The 18,771-nt window shown below is 40.3% G+C and overlaps 1 protein-coding gene across 7 annotated transcripts in view; it reads right to left on the bottom strand.

Moving 5' to 3' along the window:
- THADA (THADA armadillo repeat containing) overlaps positions 1-18,771 on the bottom strand; it is a 362,434-nt gene that overhangs the window by 72,756 nt on the left and 270,907 nt on the right. For all 7 annotated transcript variants that reach the window (XM_001141804.8, XM_024354330.3, XM_024354328.3 and 4 more), the window contains one exon: positions 14,943-15,037. In XM_001141804.8, the coding sequence (XP_001141804.3) occupies positions 14,943-15,037 (95 nt within the window). The remainder of the gene's footprint in view (positions 1-14,942; positions 15,038-18,771) is intronic.

Below are 18,771 nucleotides of genomic sequence, written 5' to 3'. Positions count from 1 at the left end.
CATCACACACACCCCTTGGAAAACATTCCTACTTTTCCTTGTCCCAGCATACTCTCAAAGGCATGTATTTTTCAAGTGTAGGATTCCCGATCGGCTGCTGAGGAAGGAGGATGTGCTTCCGAGGATACTCTAAAGACTATCCTGGCAGCCCATAAAATCAAAACACAGCCCCTCTGGCTTGGGAGACAGCAGAGCCAGAAGAGCTCAAAGGATCTGGGTAGGCTAAAGATGAGCTCACCAGGCCCTGGGTGGGACCCACAGCTTTTACTATTGCCTCCACCCACCATCCCATCTCAGCCTTTGCCCAACACAGGGAGGAAGTCCAGAACTACTGTGGATAAACACATGACAACCCAAAGACACAAACATAGTTATTTCTAAGCATACACTACTTCTGGTTTCCTTTCCCCTTTTCTTTCTCCTTTCCCCTTTCCTTTCCTTTCCTGTCCATCCCTCCCTCCCTTCCTCCCTCCCTCCCTCCCTCCCTTCTCTCTCTCTCTCTCTCTCTGTCTTTCTTTTTTTGAGACAGGGTCTTACTCTTGTTACCACGCCGGAGTGCAGTGGTATGATCGCAGCTCACTGCAGCCTTCCCGGGCTCAGGAAGCAATGGAAATGAGTCTGGGAGGTGATTCTCCCAACTCAGCCTCAGTCCCAGGGAGCTGTGACTACAGGCACGAGCCCCCATGCCTGGCTAATTTTTTGTATTTTCTGTAGAGATGGGGTTTTGCCATGTTGCTCAGGCTAGTCTTGAACTCCTGGGCTCAAGCAATTTACCTGCCTTGGCCTCCCAAAGTGTTGGTACTACAGGTGTGAGGTACTGCGCTCGGCCTACTTCTGGTTCTTTTGGCGAAGTGGTCCGAAGAACAGGATTGGGATCAGAAATTTGTCCACCATGACCCTGTTTAATTTAAACTCTAACTCACAAAGGACGTGGGGCTTCTCTTCCACACTTAGTCCATGGGATACTGCAAAACCAACTTGGGAGTCAAATGCTAACTGGGAAGATTCCTTTACATAATGGGCTTACCTCTGTTGCCTCACCTGTAGTAAGAGAGGCTAGGATCACCCATCTCAGTCCCTTGCTAGTGCTACAATTTAGTTCTGGGAATGCCCCTGGGGTTGAGGGTCTGTAGAGTCTAAGACTGAAGAGGTTCCTGGCACCAAATCATCAGTGATGTTGCAAGGTGCAGTATACAGCTGCTAGCAAAATCCAACAAAATCTGGTTGTACTAGGAGTGCTCCTATTTTAATGTGAAGTCCAGCCCCAACATGGAGAGAGGAGTTAGGTTAATTCTGCCAGGTAATCAATGGAAATGAGCCTGGGAGTCAGGATCCAGCTGCTTCCACCCTGGATGTGATGGCCATTCATTTCTTTGTTCTTGCTATCAGTTTTATCTCTTGATAGCCGCTGTTCTCCCAATGTTGGCTTTTTCTTGTAATGTGACTATTCACAATTTTTATGACATTTATCCCAATCCTCTGAGGGTATTATGCCCACTTTACAGTTGAAGAACCAAGAGGCCTCAAGACAAGGTGATGGAAGTGATTTTTGCTTCTGTCTATGAAAGATTAACCATTGCAGGAACTGTCCTTCCACCATAAACAATTAGAAAACTGAACAAAATGTATGAAATTATTGTTTTTAATCATTGGATATGAGCAATGCAAGACTCAACAAGAAGACAATAAGGGAAGCATTACAATTGCCTGAGCTTACTGCCAAGAGGCAACTTCTAAGCCCCAGTACAGAGAGGAGGAACCCAGAGCCCAGAGGTCTTGGCTCAGTTGAAAGGATGAGATATCAGAGTTTGGGAAGACTCAGGCAGCTGGAATTTGTGGGGCACAATACCGGAGAGAACAAATCTGTATAGTGAGAGAGCTCTGGAGATCTGTAGACCAAGGGACCCTGTGAATCTTTCAGCTGAATACTGATTTGCACATGCATGGGGTGAAACTCTAAAAGGCTAGAAAAAGAACTGCAGAACTGCAAGAAAGCAGTGAGCTGGACAATTCCTGGAACTCATGTAGGCTCACAATAGTTATGTGTTCTCTCACCCAGAGTAGAGACCTTGTAACACATGGGACATCATGTAGAACCTCAGAAGGATCCTGTTAGAGGAGCTACATTTGCCCTAAACTAAAGGCTCCTCTTTGGATTGAACCCACCAGAACTAAGCTTAAAAGGAAGTCTTGGAAGAATCCAACCAATCCTAAGTAACTCAACTGTGTGCTAAAACAAAGTCCAACACTTTAAAGAATAAAACAAAATCCAATACCTGACAACATAAAATTAACATTGTCTGGCATCTAATAAAAAATTATAAGCACGCAAAGAAGTGGAAAAATATAACCCATAACCAGGAGAAAAAAAATTTAAAAATATCCTAAAATGACAGCAATAATGAAATTAGAAACTAGAACATGAAAACAGTTACGTACACCTGCTACATATGGTCAAGAATCTAGAGGAAGACTGAACATGATAAAGGGAGATATAGAAGATATAAAAAGGACACAAATGAAACTTCTAGAGATGAACAATACAATATCTAAAATTAAAAAAAATTCACAAGATGAAAATAATAGCAGAAGCTGGGCATAGTGGCTCACATCTGTAATTCCAGCACTTTGGGAGGCCAAGGGAGGAGGATTGCTTAAGCCTAGGAGTTCAAGGCCACCTGGGCAACACAGTGAGACCCTGTATCATTTTTTTTAAAAGAGAACAGTAGTAGGTTATACGCTGCAAAAGAAAAAGTTTGTGAATTTAGAGTCACAAAAGTTGAAGCTATCAAAAGTAAAACAGATTAAAAAAAAAGAATGAGCATCAGTGACGTATGGGACAACTTCAAGTGACTTAATTTACATTTGAATGGAATCACAGAAAGAAAGGAAAAAGGGCAAGAGATGGAATAAATATTTAAAGCAATAATGGTGTTGGGGGCTGGGCACGGTGGCTCACGTCTGTAATCCCAACACTTTGGGAGGCCACGATAGGAGGAGTGCTTAAGCCCTGGAATTCAAAACCAACCTGGGCAACATAGTAAGACCTTGTCTTTACAAGAAATTTAAGAATTAGGGCATGGTGGCATGTGCCTGTAGTCCCAGTTACTCAGGAGGCTGGGGTTGGAGGATTTCCTAAGCCCAGGAGTTTCAGGCTGCATTGAGCCATGATCGCACAATTGCACTCCAGCATGGGAGACAGTGCAAGACCCTGTCTCTAGAAACGAAGAAAGAAACAAACAAAAAATGGTGCTGAAACATTGGATACCCATAACAAAAAAAAAAAAAAGAATGCCAACCATATCTCATGATACACATGAAAATTAACATGAGATAGACTACAGATCTAAATGTTAAATGCAAAACTACAAAACTTTAGAAGAAGTTTTGAGGGAGCATCTTTGTGACCTTGGAATAGGCAAGGATTTCTTCACTAGGGCATAAAAAGTCTAAAACACACAAAAAAAGGGATAAATTTGACCTTATCAAAATTAAAAATGTCTGCTCTTCAAAAGACAATGTTAAGAAAATGAAAAGGCAAGCCACAGCCAGGTAAAAACTATGTGCAAAACATTTACCTGTATAAAGGGCTTGTATTTAGAAAAAACTCTTACAACCCAGTAAGACAAACAACTCGAATTTAAAAAGCAATGTATAAAAGATGTGAATAGGCACTTTACCAAAAAAGACATACATAGTCAAACATGACACATGAAAAGATGCTCAACATTATCAGCCATGCTTCTCATGAATGCAAGGTGGGAATGCAAAGTGGTAAACATTTTGGTAGTTTCTTGTAACATTAAACAATCCTTATCATATGATCCAGCAACCCCTTTCCTAGGTTTTTACCCAAGAGAAATGAAAACATATGACCGAACACTTCTATGTGAATGTTCAGAGCAGCATTATTCACGATCTCCAAAAAGTGGAAACGACCCTAATGACCCATCAACTAGTAAATTAGTATAAACAAGCCATACACACAATGGAATACTACTCAGCAATAAAATGTCACAACTCACACCATATTGACAGAATGAAGGATAAAATTACAATATCATCTCAACAGGCACAGCAAGGTCATTTGCCAAAATTCAACATTCTTTTGTGGTAAAAGCACTCAACAAACTAGAAATAGAAAAAAACTTCTCCAACCTGACAAAAGGCATCCATAAAAAACCCACAGCTAACATCATACTTAATGGTAAAAGAGTGAATGCTTTAAGATCCCCTAGGATCAGGAATGAGACAAGATGTCTGCTCTTGCCACTTCTATTCAACACTGTATTGGAGGTTGTAGCCAGAGCAATTAGTCAAGAAAAAAGGAGTCCACAATAGAACCTATTAGAGCTAATAAGTTAGTTCAGTAATGTTGCAGGATAAAAGATCAATATACAAATATCAATTGTAGCTCTATACAGTAGCAATGAACAATCCAAAAATGAAATTAAGAAAATAATTCTATTTATAACAGCATCAAAAAGAATAGGAACAAATTATTTAATGAAAGATGTACATGAAGTATATGTGCACTGAAAACTATAAAACACCCACTGAAATAAATTAAAGAGACCTAAATAAATGGAAAGACATCCAGTGTTTGTGGATTTAAAGACATCATATTGTTATGATGGCAGTGCTCTTCAAATTAATCTACAGATTTAATGCAATCCCTATCAAGATTCCAGCTGGCTTTTTCTTTCCTCCCTCCCTCCCTCCCTTTTCTTCCCCCCCAAACAAGCTGATCCTAAAATTCATATGAAAATGCAAGGAACCCAGAATAGGCAAAGCAATGTTGAAAAATGAAGAAAGAGGACTCACACATCCTGATTTCAAGTTACTATGAAGTAATGATAATCAAGACAGTGTGCTCCTGGCATAAGGATGATACATAGATCAATGGAATACAATTAAGAATCGAGAAACAAACCTCTAATTTATGGTCAACTGACTTTTTGACAAGGGTGCCATGACAATTCAATGGGGAAAGGATAGTCTTTTTGAAATACAGTGCTAGGACAAATGGATAGTCACATATGCCAAAGGAATGAGGCTGAATCTGTACCTCATACCAGATATAGAAATTAACTCAACATGGATCATAAACTTATGAACTAAAACTGTAAAACTTCCAGAGGAAAACATGGGTGCAAATCTTTGTGACTTTAGATTAGGCAATTATTTTAGACATGAAATCAAATGCACAAGCAATAAAAGAAAAAACAGATACAATGGACTTCAAAACTAAAAACTTTTGTCCATCCAAGGATATTATGAAGACAGTAAAAATCCACAGAAAGGGAGAAAATATTTGCAAACTGTGTGTCTTATAAGGGATTAATATCTTGGACATAAAAAGAACCCTTACAACTTGAGAATAAAAAGAGAAATAACTCGGCTGGGCGCGGTGGCTCACGCCTGTAATCCCAGCACTTTGGGAGGCTGAGGCAGGCAGATCACCTGAGGTAGCGAGTTCGAGACCAGCCTGGTTAACATGGTGAAATCCTGTCTCTACTAAAAATACAAAATTAGCCAGGTGTGGTGGCACATGCCTGTAATCCCAGCTACTTGGGAGGCTGAGGCAGGAGAATCGCTTGAAACCGGGAGGCGGAGGTTGCAGTGAACCGAGATCGTGCCATTGCACTCCAGCTTGGGCAACAAGAGCGAAACTCCGTCTCAAAAAAAAAAAGAGACAACTCACTTAAAAATGCTCAAAGGATCTGAAGAGACCTTTCTTTGAAGATATATAAATGACCAACTAGCACTAGAAAAGATGCTCAAACTCATTAGTCATTAGGGAAATGCAAATCAAAAGCATAATTAGATCCCAGCACTAGGATGGCTATTAATAAAACAGATGGACAGTAAGAGTTGGTAAGGATATTGAGAAACTGGAAATTTCATACACTGGTGGTAAAAATGTAAGATGGTTGCAGACTCTTTGGAAACAATTTAGCAATTCTTCAAAAAGTTAAACTTAGAGTTGGCATATGGCCCAGACATTCCACTTCTAGGTAAATACCCAAGAGAATTGAAAACACAGGTCCCAGCAAAAACTTGCCCATGAATGCTCATAGCAGCATTATTCATAACAACCCAAAAGTGAAAACAACCCAAATGTCCATCAAACTGATGAATGGATAAACAAAATGTGATATCTATATACTGGAATATTATTCAGCCATAAAAAGAACAAAATGACCAACATGGATGAACCTTCAAAACATGTTAAGTGAAAGAATCCACACATGAAAGGCCACAAAGGTATGATTCCATTTACATGAAATATCTTAAATAGGCTTTCAAAAACTACTTGCATAAACATTTAACTGACATGGGCAACTACTTTCAGATTATCTGTGATGAGCAGCTGGAGCTGGGAAAGGCAGGAACAGAGAACACTGAAACCACAGATGTGGCCGGTCATGGTGGCTCATGCCTGTAATCCCAGCACTTTGGGAGGCCGAGGCAGGAGGGCTGCTTAAGCCCAGAAGTTTGAGACCAGCCTAGGCAACAAAGGGAGACCTCTCTCTACAGAATAAAAAATTAAAAACAAAAACAGAAAAACCACTAGGTTGGCATAGTGGCATGCGCCTGTGGTCCCAGCTACTCAGGAGGCTGAGGCAGGAGGATCACTTGGGCCCATGAGGTTGAGGCTGCAGCGAGCCACGACTGTGCCACTGCACTCCAGCCTGGGTGACAAAGCTGCAAAAAAAAAAAGAAATCACAGATGTTCTGAGACCCTAGTTGTTGACTAGAACAGTATTTCACTCCTGGGATGAAAATGTGGGTAGAAGGTTTCATGACACGGTTCTGCCACAGACACAACTCTCACATTATATGAGGCCTTTAACTTTGGTCACAGAAATGGACGGTGAATAAGGAGTCAGGAAAGCTCAACCTTTTCACTAACCAGCTGTGTAACCTTGGGTAAGTCACTTAAATTGCTATGATCTCTAAACTAAATTTCTAAAGAATTGTGGGCCTCTGTACTCAGCACAAGGTTTGGAATTAACAGAGTAAACACCACGTTAACCTAGCAATCTAATAACATACCCTATATTATTCTGACTTCTGAAAGACAGCTAGGAATCATCTGTTATTTTAGAAGCTCACTGTTCCCTGGGAAAGATAATTTTGGCACAAGCAGCAGTTCAGATGACAGTTCCAGTGTTTTGGAGAAAACCAACTAATTTATTGACAACAAAGCCTGTTTTTTTTTTTTTTTTCTCCTCCTTAAAATTTCATAGCTATAGGCCCAGAAATACAAAGTCCCCAGAAGACTCTAAAAATATGTTCTCAATTCCTTTTTATTTCCCACCCAGAGCTGAGAAAACAGCACCAACTGTGTCGTATTAAACACATCTGCATCCAACACTGATAAAGTGCATGACCGAGGAACAGATAAGAATTGTTTTCAATTTGTTAAAATGGAAATAGTTAAATTTAACCTAATTAGACTAAATAATCAAAGCAGATGTTTGTAAGATGCAGTGTTTGTTTTCATTCTCTGTAACTGTTCAGCTATATTTCCCAGGAACTTAGGTAAAGGAAATTAATATGTCATAAAAATCACTGACCTATTTATTCATGTCACATATGTATTATTCATGTTTTAGGCAGTACAAATACAGGGCATTGTTGAACATTTCTCACAGATTTTACCATTTAAGCATCATCAACATCTAAGCTGGCCTGCAGAGGGGTTTATGTTACCTAACTTCCATTATATAAATACAAGCAGTAATAAATGAGAGCCTGTCTTCTAATCGTACACTGATCTACAGAGCGCACTGACTTGGCATTTAGACTATTTAGGGTTTCTGACTCCACTTGCACAAGCTGGTCACTTTTAAGACATTTAAAAGAAAAATAATGACAATAATAAAAGTTATATTCCAGTTAAAACAAAATGTTTATTGCACTTGGCAGAGTGATGAGATCTGAATTATAAATATCAACTAACAAAGAAACCACAAAATGTAGTCACCAGCAGCCTGGTATTAGGAAGTGTTTTGTGCAGTGGCCATAGGTCCACTTTCCAAGGGAAAAAGGGCAGGTGGCTGCCCGGGAGCAGTCAAGCGTGCTCTTTCTAATAACACGCTCCAGTCCTGGGTAGGCTCTCGTATTATTCCACACACCCTCAGGATGGGAAACAGAAACACAAGCAAGAAAGGCCCCATAAAAGCCTGTGACGTGGAAGCTCCTGAAAAGGGGATCCCTTCTCTGAGGCCTGGGCATTCTGCAGCAGGGACAGAAGCCTGGGAAGTTGAGTCCACGAAGAGGGTTCTCGGACTCCCTTCCCTAAGCGAGTGACTGATGTTTCCTGACTCTGGCCCTGGTTGTGCCGTGGGGCCACAGTGAGGGCAGGTGGAGAGCTCAGGATCTGCCACCTTAGCACACATGGGATGTTAGGCACTTCTCGCTATGCCTCAGTTTCTGTGGTCTCATGAAGGAACATTAGTACTTTCTTCATTAATGCACATAAAATGCTTGGCAGTGCTTGGCATAGAGATAGATGCTCAATAAATGTTGGTCACTATTATTATAACCACCTACAAACAAGGAGGATGAGATTGAAAACAATGTTTCCTAAAAATGAGAGTATAATGGGCATCCTATCCATATTTCAGGGGTAGGAAAACAGCCTTCTGAGATCATTTATATGAAGGGTATGGATGGACAAATCCTTATCAGCCTAAAATATTTCTATCTATGATTGCTATGTCATTTCTTTACGATTAATTAATCCTCTTCATGAGTCATGTTTCAATATATTATACATACACGTAATTATAAAAGAACCAAGTTGCATAAAATTTATAAAATGGAGACTAGGAAAGGAAAAACCCGCTCATAAAACCCAACAAGAGAGCTTAAAATGAAAGTTTGAAAGTGCAGGTAGGTATTTGTTTAAATACTTGGTAAAAGAAAATGTTCAAATCAGTAGTTGTGACAGACACAATTTTAAGGGGTGTGGGCATAAGAGAAACAGAAAGTCCATCTCTCAAAGGGGTAAATATTTAGTCAAGTCTTAGATAGTATTTCTGTAAACAGAAATTTCAATGGAAAATTTCCAACCTGAGAGCAAATAATTTAAGACGGGTTTAATATAAGAATTAAAGCTCTCGTCTCCATGTCACTGCCCAGCCAGCCTGAAACCCAGCCCTCTGAGTCCTTGTGGCAGTTCGGCTTTTTCTTTCTTGTTCCCTCAACTACATCTGGACACTATAATTTTCTTTCCATTCCAGCAGGAAACTGATATATACTAATGATGACAGCTGGATTCAGAAGAGGAAAAAGAACACAGGGGACAGAGAGTCCTTGTGGGTTTAAAACTCAAAACAAAACCCCCAGATTTGAAAATTTTAAAACCTAGTTAATGGCTGAGGAAACCTCAAATGATTGGGAAGCACTAAGATAAAAGTTTGAATTACATAAAACACATCATTATCTTAAGCTTTTCTAATAATCTTCTCTGCCTTTCTCCTTCACTGTTTTTCTCCTTGTTTATGCCCCTAGCCCTTCAACGTGGTTCTAAGACATGTCAGAGGTAGGAACAGCCTTCCAAGGCCATTTACAGAATAGGACTGGAGAGGGGATGAGCAGATGCTCCTCCATCCAAAAAAGTTTCCCTGAAATTGTTATTACTTCATTTCCTTTGGAATAATCAATCCCTTTCAAGATTCATATTTAAATACATTTAATTTAAACATATGTATATACACATAATGAAACAGAATTATGTTTCATAAAATTAGTAAAATAGAAAATAAGAGAAGGAATCTCCCCTGTAATCCCACCATTCTAAAATAATTCCTTTTACCATAGCGCTGCCTTTCATTCTAGTCTGGTCCTCCATTCCCCACTCCCTACCTCCCAAACCCCTAATATTGATTATCAAAATGGCTGGGCAAAAGCAAAGTGAATGAATCTCCAGTTACATTCTTTTTTTTTCTTTTTTTTCTTTTTTTAGAGACAGGATCTTGCTCTGTCACCCAGGTTGGACTGCAATGGTGTGATCACAGATCACTGCAGCCTTGAACTCTTGGGTTGAAGGGATCCTCCTGCTTCAGCATCCTGAGTAGCTGGGACTCTACAGGCACATAACACCATGTCCAGCTAATTAAAACAAAAAATCTGTAGAGATGGAGTCTTGCTATGTTGCCCAGGCTTATCTCGAACTCCTGGCCTCAGGCAATCCTCCTGCTTTGTCCTCCCAAAGTGCTGGGATTATAGGCGTGAGCCACTGCATCCAGCCAGTTACATTATTTTGGAGTGACACTAGGAACTTGGTTCCATAAGGGTCCTAAAAATCCTGTAAGGATGAGGGCAGAGAAAGAAATGTCACATTGTCTTAAAAACCACACAGTCCTACTCTCTGTCTTAGATCGTCCAATGAACTCCTTTGTCTACAGGGTCAAATTGAGGCTCCTTGGACTTTGGCCTATGAATGAGGCCTTCCATGACTGAGTTTCTGCCTCCTCAGCCTCACCAGTCACACCTGCCTGGCCTTGAACCCAACACCCCAGTTGCCGTGTCCCTAGTGCTCTGAAGGCTGTGCTGATTTGTGCCCTTACAGCTTTGGCCATGCTTCTACCTCTGTCTGTAATACCTACCTCCATCTTGCCCATCCTGGTGAATCCCTACCCACTGTCAAAACTCTGTTCAACCACTTCCTATTCAAGGGAGTCTTTCCTGTCCTCTCAAGTAGAAATGATCTTTCTTTAGTGCCTCAAATGTGTCCCATACATACTTCCTTTAATACAGCATCTGAAAAATCCTTCATTGCACCTACTTATAAGACCAAGGCATATTCATCTCTATCTCCAGATACAAGTGCTCAATATATCTCTGAGGCTAGCAGGTCTGATGAATGAAAAAATAAATAAACAAGAAAAAAATGATCTTTTTCTGGATCAGTCAGAGGGACAGGGGCAACCCTAATCAAGTGGACTCCTGACATTCTAAGCCAGGTATGTTATACTGCAGTGTTTTCCTAGGAAAGCAGGCATTTCTTCTTTCCTGAAGATGTTTAAAAATATGAGAACAGTGAAGGCGAGGAGGTGAACACAATGCTGCACGGCTGGAGGAGACTGGATTAGATGCATAGCTTCCAGCGAATAATAATGACAATAGGCTGGGCGCGGTGGCTCACGTCTGTAATCCCAGCACTTAGGGAGGCCGAGGCGGGTGGATCACCTGAGGTTGGGAGTTCGAGACCAGCCTGACGAACAAGGAGAAACCCCGTCTCCACTAAAAATACAAAATTAGCCAGGCGTGGTGGCGCATGCCTGTAATCCCAGCTACTCGGGAGGCTGAGGCAGAAGAGTTGCTCGAACCCGGGACACGGAAGTTTTGGTAAGCCGAGATTGTGCCATTGTACTCCAGCTTGCGCAACAAGAGTGAAACTCCATGTCAACAAAAAAATATTAATAATAGTTAATATTAGTGAGCATTTATTCTGTGCCATGCAAAGCACATTCTTCACAGAGAGCTTCACATGTATAAGCTGACAACCACTCTAAGATATAGATCTTACTGTCCCCTTTTACAATGGAAACAACGTGTCTCAAAGCAGCTAAATAACTTGCCTAAGGTCACAAAGTTAGTAAATGGCAGATCTAGGATTCAAACCCAGAGGTTTGGCTTCAGTCTATGTGGTATACTTCCTACTCTGGGCTTTGTGAGCTAATAATGGAGGCAGATATATATTTACATACACACATAAACACATTGCTTGAATTCAGAAAATGAATTCACATTTATTTGATACATGAGTTTAAATAAAATCTGTATTTTGATAACAGCTGTTACTATTCTAAAAACTGAGGAGAACTGCATTTCATCAAACAGTTAATAAATCCATTTAATGAGGGTCTACTATGTGCTTAGATGACAAAGAATCTAAGACATCGTCCATTCTTTCAAGGAGCTTACATGCTAAATAAAACTATAATATCATCACATTATTTTGAAAGCATATTGAAATCTACACATCCAAATAAGTGATCACCTTATTTGGTGATATATTTATCTAATGCTCAACCTGTTTTGTGGAACAATTTATAAAACACACAAGAATAGACTTCACTACATTAAGCACAGTTTATTTTTATCCCAAACAGTGCTTTCCGTCTTAATTGCCATTTTATTTGGTATTTGGTTATTTCTAAAAATCTATCCCATCCTCAAAGAAAGAAAATATGCTCCTATTGTTTGTGTGGATGTATTATATGAACATGAACATTCATACATATACATAAATACAAACACATCTAGCGATTTTATGAGGGCAATTCCCTGAGGACTGAATAAAATTTGTGCTGTCTGATAAAAATGAGTCATATATATGTAATTTAAAATGTAAACAGCCACATTCTTCATCATTAATAATGTTACTGTAATGTACCTTTTGGGTTATGATGTCATTTACAATTCTTCCTATCTTTCCATTTGACAAAGTTAAACACATATATTTCAATGACAGTTTTACTTTGTTATTTTTCCCATTCTAGTTGCCATATTTTATTTTATTTTATTTTATTTTTTTTTTGAGACAGGGTATCGCTCTGTTGCCCAGGCTGGAAAGCAATGGCATGATCATAGCTCACTGCAGCCTCGAACTCCTGGGTTGAAGTAATCCTCCTGTCTCAGCCTCCCAAGTACCTAGGCCTACAGATGTGTGCTACCACATGTGGCTAATTAAATTTTTTTTTTTTAGAGATGAGGCCTCACTATGCTGCCAGGCTGGTCTCAAACTTCTGGCCTCAAGCAATCCTCCTGCCTCAGCCTCCTAAAGTGCTGAATTATGGGCTTGAGCCACCACATCTGACCTTAGTTGCCACATTTTAAAAAGTAAAAGAAACGGGTAAAATTAATTTTGATAATACATTTTAAATTTAATCCAACATGTCAAGAACATCATTCCAACACATACATATTACAAAATTATTGAGAAATTTTATTTTTAACTCATACTAAGTCTTTGAAATCTAGTATGTATTTTACACTAACAAAACATCTCATTTTGGACCAACCACATCTCAAGCGCTCAAGATCCACACATGACTAGTGGCTGCAGTATTGCATAGTGCAGGACAAAATTTTTAGAGCTATGGTTGTCATACTAGAATAAAAGCATCCTGTCCTCACATCTTACTCTGTAGAGTAACATCTTTAAGAGTAATATATAGATGCAAGTGAAATACTGTTAAGTTATTAAACACAGCTTATGAAAACAAGCTGTGATCTGTTTAATTAGGGTATAAACTCTAAATAATGTTAACAGCTTGGAGAAATGGATGGTTCAAAAAAGCTAAAGTCATCTTCAAGGAACCCAGCTCATCAGTAAAGGATGGGTAGTTGGGGAAGAAAGACGGTATTTTACAACATATAAGGATTAATCATTCTAGACAAAGAATAATGGCACTGAGCCAAGAAAAACTCAGTTCAAATAAACTAATGATTATAGTCAATCATAAACTGTCAGAATCCCAGTGAGTAGATTTGTAAGCAATGAACAAATCTCTTATGGCCAAAGCCCTTTAGATACATAGGCAGGGAAGTATTACAAAGCTATATGGAATTTGGAACTGAAATACAGAAATGGTGGAAATCTAAAGCAATTTACTTGGTAACATTGGATTCATAGTCTCTTTTTAAACTTTAGACTCCAGTTGACTTAAGGGTAAGCTGGAGTAGATGCAACTCTGTGGTCCCTTACAGCCACGGTGACCAGTAATTTATTATGCAAACCTGGTCACTTTCAAGAGTAAAAGGGCGCACTATTAATAATTATGCTGGGATAAGAGGCATAAACTGGGATTGCTTTATAGCTATAAAACCATATGATTTTACACTACAAAGAGGATAAAACAGCTACTCCTATCCAGGGATGTGGACTTGATGAGAGTCTAGCACGTTCTTATTACCTCTGCATGGCCACAGGGGTTTTGTGGGCTAATATACATCGATCTGGGTGAGACGGTTTTGCATGCTCCCACCTCCCCCACCTCCCTCCTGCAAAGCATTTTAAATTGGTTTGAATTTGGGAACAGGGTTCCATATGAACAGAGCTGAACATTGACAGCCTGAATGTATTTACCGAAGACAACAAATCATTGACAGACTAAATGTAACAGAGGAAAGGCCTGGTCTGCTTGCACTCAGAATCTGACTTTGTAATTGTAGCCTCCTTTAGACAGGCCTAATCAATTAGAAGAGGCTGATTTTAACCAGTTGCAGACTCATTACCCTGCATTCCAGTTTGTGTTGATGAAAATCAGTTTCAGTCCGTGGCCTGGAATTCATGTACAGCACTTCCTGTAGCCTCTTATATAAACACATCAAAAAAATTTTATTTGGAGTTGCCATTTTCCCTTAAAAAAGAAAAACCACTTCGCAAATCATGATTAAAATACAGCAACTGTATGTGGATCTGGGGTCCATCCCCAGAAACACACATGACCAAGAAACATGTGGAAAGTCAGAGTCTGAGGCAGCAACTCATAAGTGCATTGGTGTAGGGGTCGATTTGAGAAGAGAGTCTCAAATACCCAGCATCAAATGAGCCCAGCTCAGTTATCTCCACAGAATGGAACAGAATGAACTCACAGCTATTCAAAATAATGACCTTTCAAAGAAAATACATAAAATAGAAAAAAGCCGGGGTCGTAGATGCAGAGAGGGTATCTGAGTAGAGTTCACTCTTCCCTGAATGACCAACTAGAAAATAAACGGCAAACTTCCAAATAAACAAGAACAAGTTTCCCTGACAAACTTCTATGAGGGAACTATATGACACTGTTTAATTTTGATGTGTGGTTAGTCTTACAAAAGTAGAAGGTGGAGCAGTGTGTGGCAGAGCCACTCAAAACGCCATCCACATTTCAAAGATGTGTAACCATTCCAAAATACAGTATAACTATGAATCATACCTGGCTGGTTGTCCTTTGCAGATTTGTTGAGGCAGCAAGTCAATAGGAAGAGAATATCAATATATACCGCTCTGGTCACCAAACATGGATTTTGCCTAGAAAGGTAAAGAACAGGATATAAATTGAGATTTTCTCTCCCTTAGGTCTGGGTCTCAGGAAGGAGAACATGGGTATTTTCTATGGTATATGATGGGGCTTAAGCAGCTATGGCAAATATTAAGAAATGATGTACAATCATTGATGGCAAGAAAATAAGCAACTAATGTGAGCAAATGAAATCCTTGACCATATGATGGAGGCCAAGGCTATGTGTAGACAAAATAGATAACAACTCTATGCTCTGGCTTCAAATAAAATAAAATGAAAACAAACACCAAGATCCTATCTTAGTTAGTTGAAAATAAGATGGGACAGAAGGGGTGGGGAGATGGTACTCTATTATTCTACATTTTTAAGTATAGAAATTTGGGGAAAAAAAAATCAGTCATGAAAATCAGATTTAGTATTGTGGAGAAGGAAAATTACACTCACATATGAAAAGCTGTATCTGTGGACTTGAAATAACCAGCTGAACAATAGACACATGGCAAGATTAACAAACACTGGAGATGACATTTTCCCCAATAAATGGATTTTTTTCTTCATTCAATATATAGAGCAGCTCTTTGAACAACATAGTAGAAATAGTAAGTGGGCTCAGATTTGGGTATCTATATACAAAAGGAAGAAGAAAGACTTTCTTTTTAAGAACAGCACTGAAGGGCCTTGACTCTTGAGTGTCTTTGGCCATGAAAAGGCCAAAACGTCTTTGGTGTACTAATAATACAATGTGAGTAGTAGAGACAGTAGGGACAGACCTACAATTGAGTCCTGGCTTTCCCACTTACAATCTCTGTGACCTGAATCAGATTCCTGACTTGTAAAATGGGAACTGTATTATCACCTCTGCTATGGTTTGACTGCCCCTGCTAAAATTCATGTTGAAATGTAATGCTATTGTAACACTGTTAAGAGGCAGAGCCTTTAAGAGGTGATTGGGTCATGAGGGTACTGTCCTCATGAATGAATGAATGTTGTTATCTTGGGATTGGGCTAGTGATTTGGAGACTGAGTTTGTTATAAAGATGAGTTTGGCTTGATTTCCTCTCTGTCTTGCGTGCTCTTTTCTGCCTTCAGCCTTCCACCATGGGATGACCCTCACCAGATGCCAGTGCCATCTGTTACAATAAATACAATACATACATTCTGTTACAGCAATAGAAAATGGACTAAGACAGCCTTACTGTGAGTCAGTGTGAGTGTTCAATGTGGCACAGTAAACTTAAAATGCCCATCTCAGTGCCTGGCCATGGCAGATGTTCCAGAACTGTCCATTCCTTGCCCTTCTCTACTTCCAACATGGGATTAGGGGATGGCATTGATATTGGCACAAGTGTTCTGGCTAGTGAGTTTCCATGTGGCTTAATCCTGAAATCCATCCTTCTCATTTCCTATAAACTAAGTTTTACAATTTCCTTAAAGTTTATTCACACCTCTATCCTGAATTGCCTATATCTGGAGCTGGTGTATGTCTAACATGAAAAATATGTATCAGATACTTTTTTTTGGAGACAGAGTCTCGCTCTGTCCCCTAGGCTGGAGTGCGGTGGTATGATCTTGGCTTACTGCAACCTCCACCTCCTGAGTTCGTGATTATCCTGCCTCAGCCTCCCAAGTAGCTGGGATTACAGGGGGTAAGACTGAAAAACAAGAGGCTGGTTAAGAGTGTGCTGGTGGTGCAGGCATGGTGGCTCATGTCCGTAATCCCAGCACTTTGGGAGGCTGAGGTGGGTGGATCACCTGAGGTCAGGAGTTCGAGATCAGCATGGCCAACATGGTGAAACCCCATCTGTATTAAAAATACAAAAATGAGCCGGGCATGGTGGCGGGCGCCTGTAGTCCCAGCTACTCAGGAAACTGAGGCAGGAAAATCACTTGAACCTGGAAGGCAGAGGTTGCAGTGAGCTGAGATCATGCCACTGCATGCCAGCCTGGGTGACAGAGTGAGACTCTGTCTCAAAAATAAATAAATAAATAGGTAACACATGCAAAAATAATTGAAAAAGCACAAAAGGACATGCAATGAAAATGAAATCCCTTTTCTACAACCCTACCCCCTGCCCATATACTGTTCTCGAGGCAACCGCTATTACTACTTTCTAGCATATCCTTCCAAGCACATTCTATTCTTTTTTTTTTTTTTTTTTTTGAGACGGAGTCTTGCTCTGTCACCCAGGCTGGAGTGCAGTGGTGCGATCTTGGCTCACTGCAAGCCCCACCTGCCGGGTTCATGCCATTCTCCTGCCTCAGCCTCCGGAGTAGCTGGGACTACAGGCGCCCACCGCCACGCCCGGCTAATTTTTTGTATTTTTTATTAGAGACGGGGTTTCACCGTGTTAGCCAGGATGGTTTTGATCTCCTGACCTCGTGATCCACCTGCCTCGACCTCCCAAAGTGCTGGGATTACAGGCATGAGCCACCGCGCCAGGCTCTATTCTTTTATAAGCATCTATCTGCTACCCACTTGTTTATATAAATGGTGGCTTACTATATACTCGGTCCTGATCATCACTCCTTTTCACTAATATGTTTTGGATACCATTCTATTAAGAACATAGAGATTTGCCTCATTTTCTTTTCTTTCTTTTTTGTTTTGTTTTGTTTTGAGACAGGGTCTTTCTCTGTTGCTCAGGCTGAAGTGCAGTGGCATGATCATGGCTCACTGTAGCCTCAACCTCCTGGGCTCAAGCGATCCTCCCACCTCAGCCTCCCAAATATCTGGGACTACAGGTGCATGCCACCACATCCAGCTAATTTTTAAAATTATTTTTGTAGAGATGGGGTCTTGTTATATTGTCTAGCCTGGGGTTCTACTTTTTAACCCTGCCCCTATCTTTTGTCTCTAGTTTACCCTGGGACTCTCAATCGTAACTTTCTGCTGTTACTCTTCCATCCACTATGGAAAGCCCACAGTCTATGAAAACTTTAATGATATCATTCCCAATGGTAAAATTTCTACTAGTTGAGACTGCCCCCTGCTAAAGCAAGAGCCATTCAGGGAGGAAAGCCAGTGGCCTGAGAAAGCAGATAGGATGTCTCCTGTGCATCCAGCCTTGAGCTAGGTGCAGGGAGGACATGCACAGGAGACGGCTACTGACCTGAGAATTTTGACTAGTTTTGGAGACAAAAACAAAGACAAACTTCAGAATAGGATGTAAGGAGTTAACCCAAAAAACCAACCAACCAAACAACCAACCCACCAACCCACCAGGGTGGACTGGAGAAATGAAGTTATACTTCCAACCGGGCCATGTAAGATGGGAAGAATTTAGAGACAAAGTTGATAAGGAAGGGCATTTGGAAAGAGGGTAAGAGATGTGAGAGGGAATTCATTTGGCTTCTCCAGTTCCAAGGAGCGGCAGCTTGGGAAGATAAGAGAATGCGTTGATAAGGTGGAAACAAGAGGAAGGCTGGTCAGGCTTTTAAGTGGTGGGATACTTCATGCTAGCTGGGTGTTCCTTAGTGTAATAATTGACTGCCTGCTCCCATGTGGCCTCACAGAGTCATAGCTTCTTGCCCCAAATGTTTTTCTGGTTTTCTGTGGAGCCATACAGAACCATAAAGAGAAGTTGTTGAGAAACCGGTTTGACTTTCAAGTCTGATGAGGAGCCTGGTTTCCATGAGATTTTCAGCTAAGTTAGCATATTTTTAAAAATTTCAAAATGAACAGAGGAAAGGTTGATGATCTTTAGAGCCTTCTGCCAGGCTGAAGTGTTCTGCATCTTCCCTA

The sequence above is a fragment of the Pan troglodytes genome, chromosome 12 (assembly GCF_028858775.2).
Source record: "Pan troglodytes isolate AG18354 chromosome 12, NHGRI_mPanTro3-v2.0_pri, whole genome shotgun sequence".
In the NCBI taxonomy this organism is placed as follows: Eukaryota; Metazoa; Chordata; class Mammalia; order Primates; family Hominidae; genus Pan; species Pan troglodytes.
Note: the sequence above shows the minus strand (reverse complement) of the source record. Positions and strands in the feature narration are given on the sequence as shown.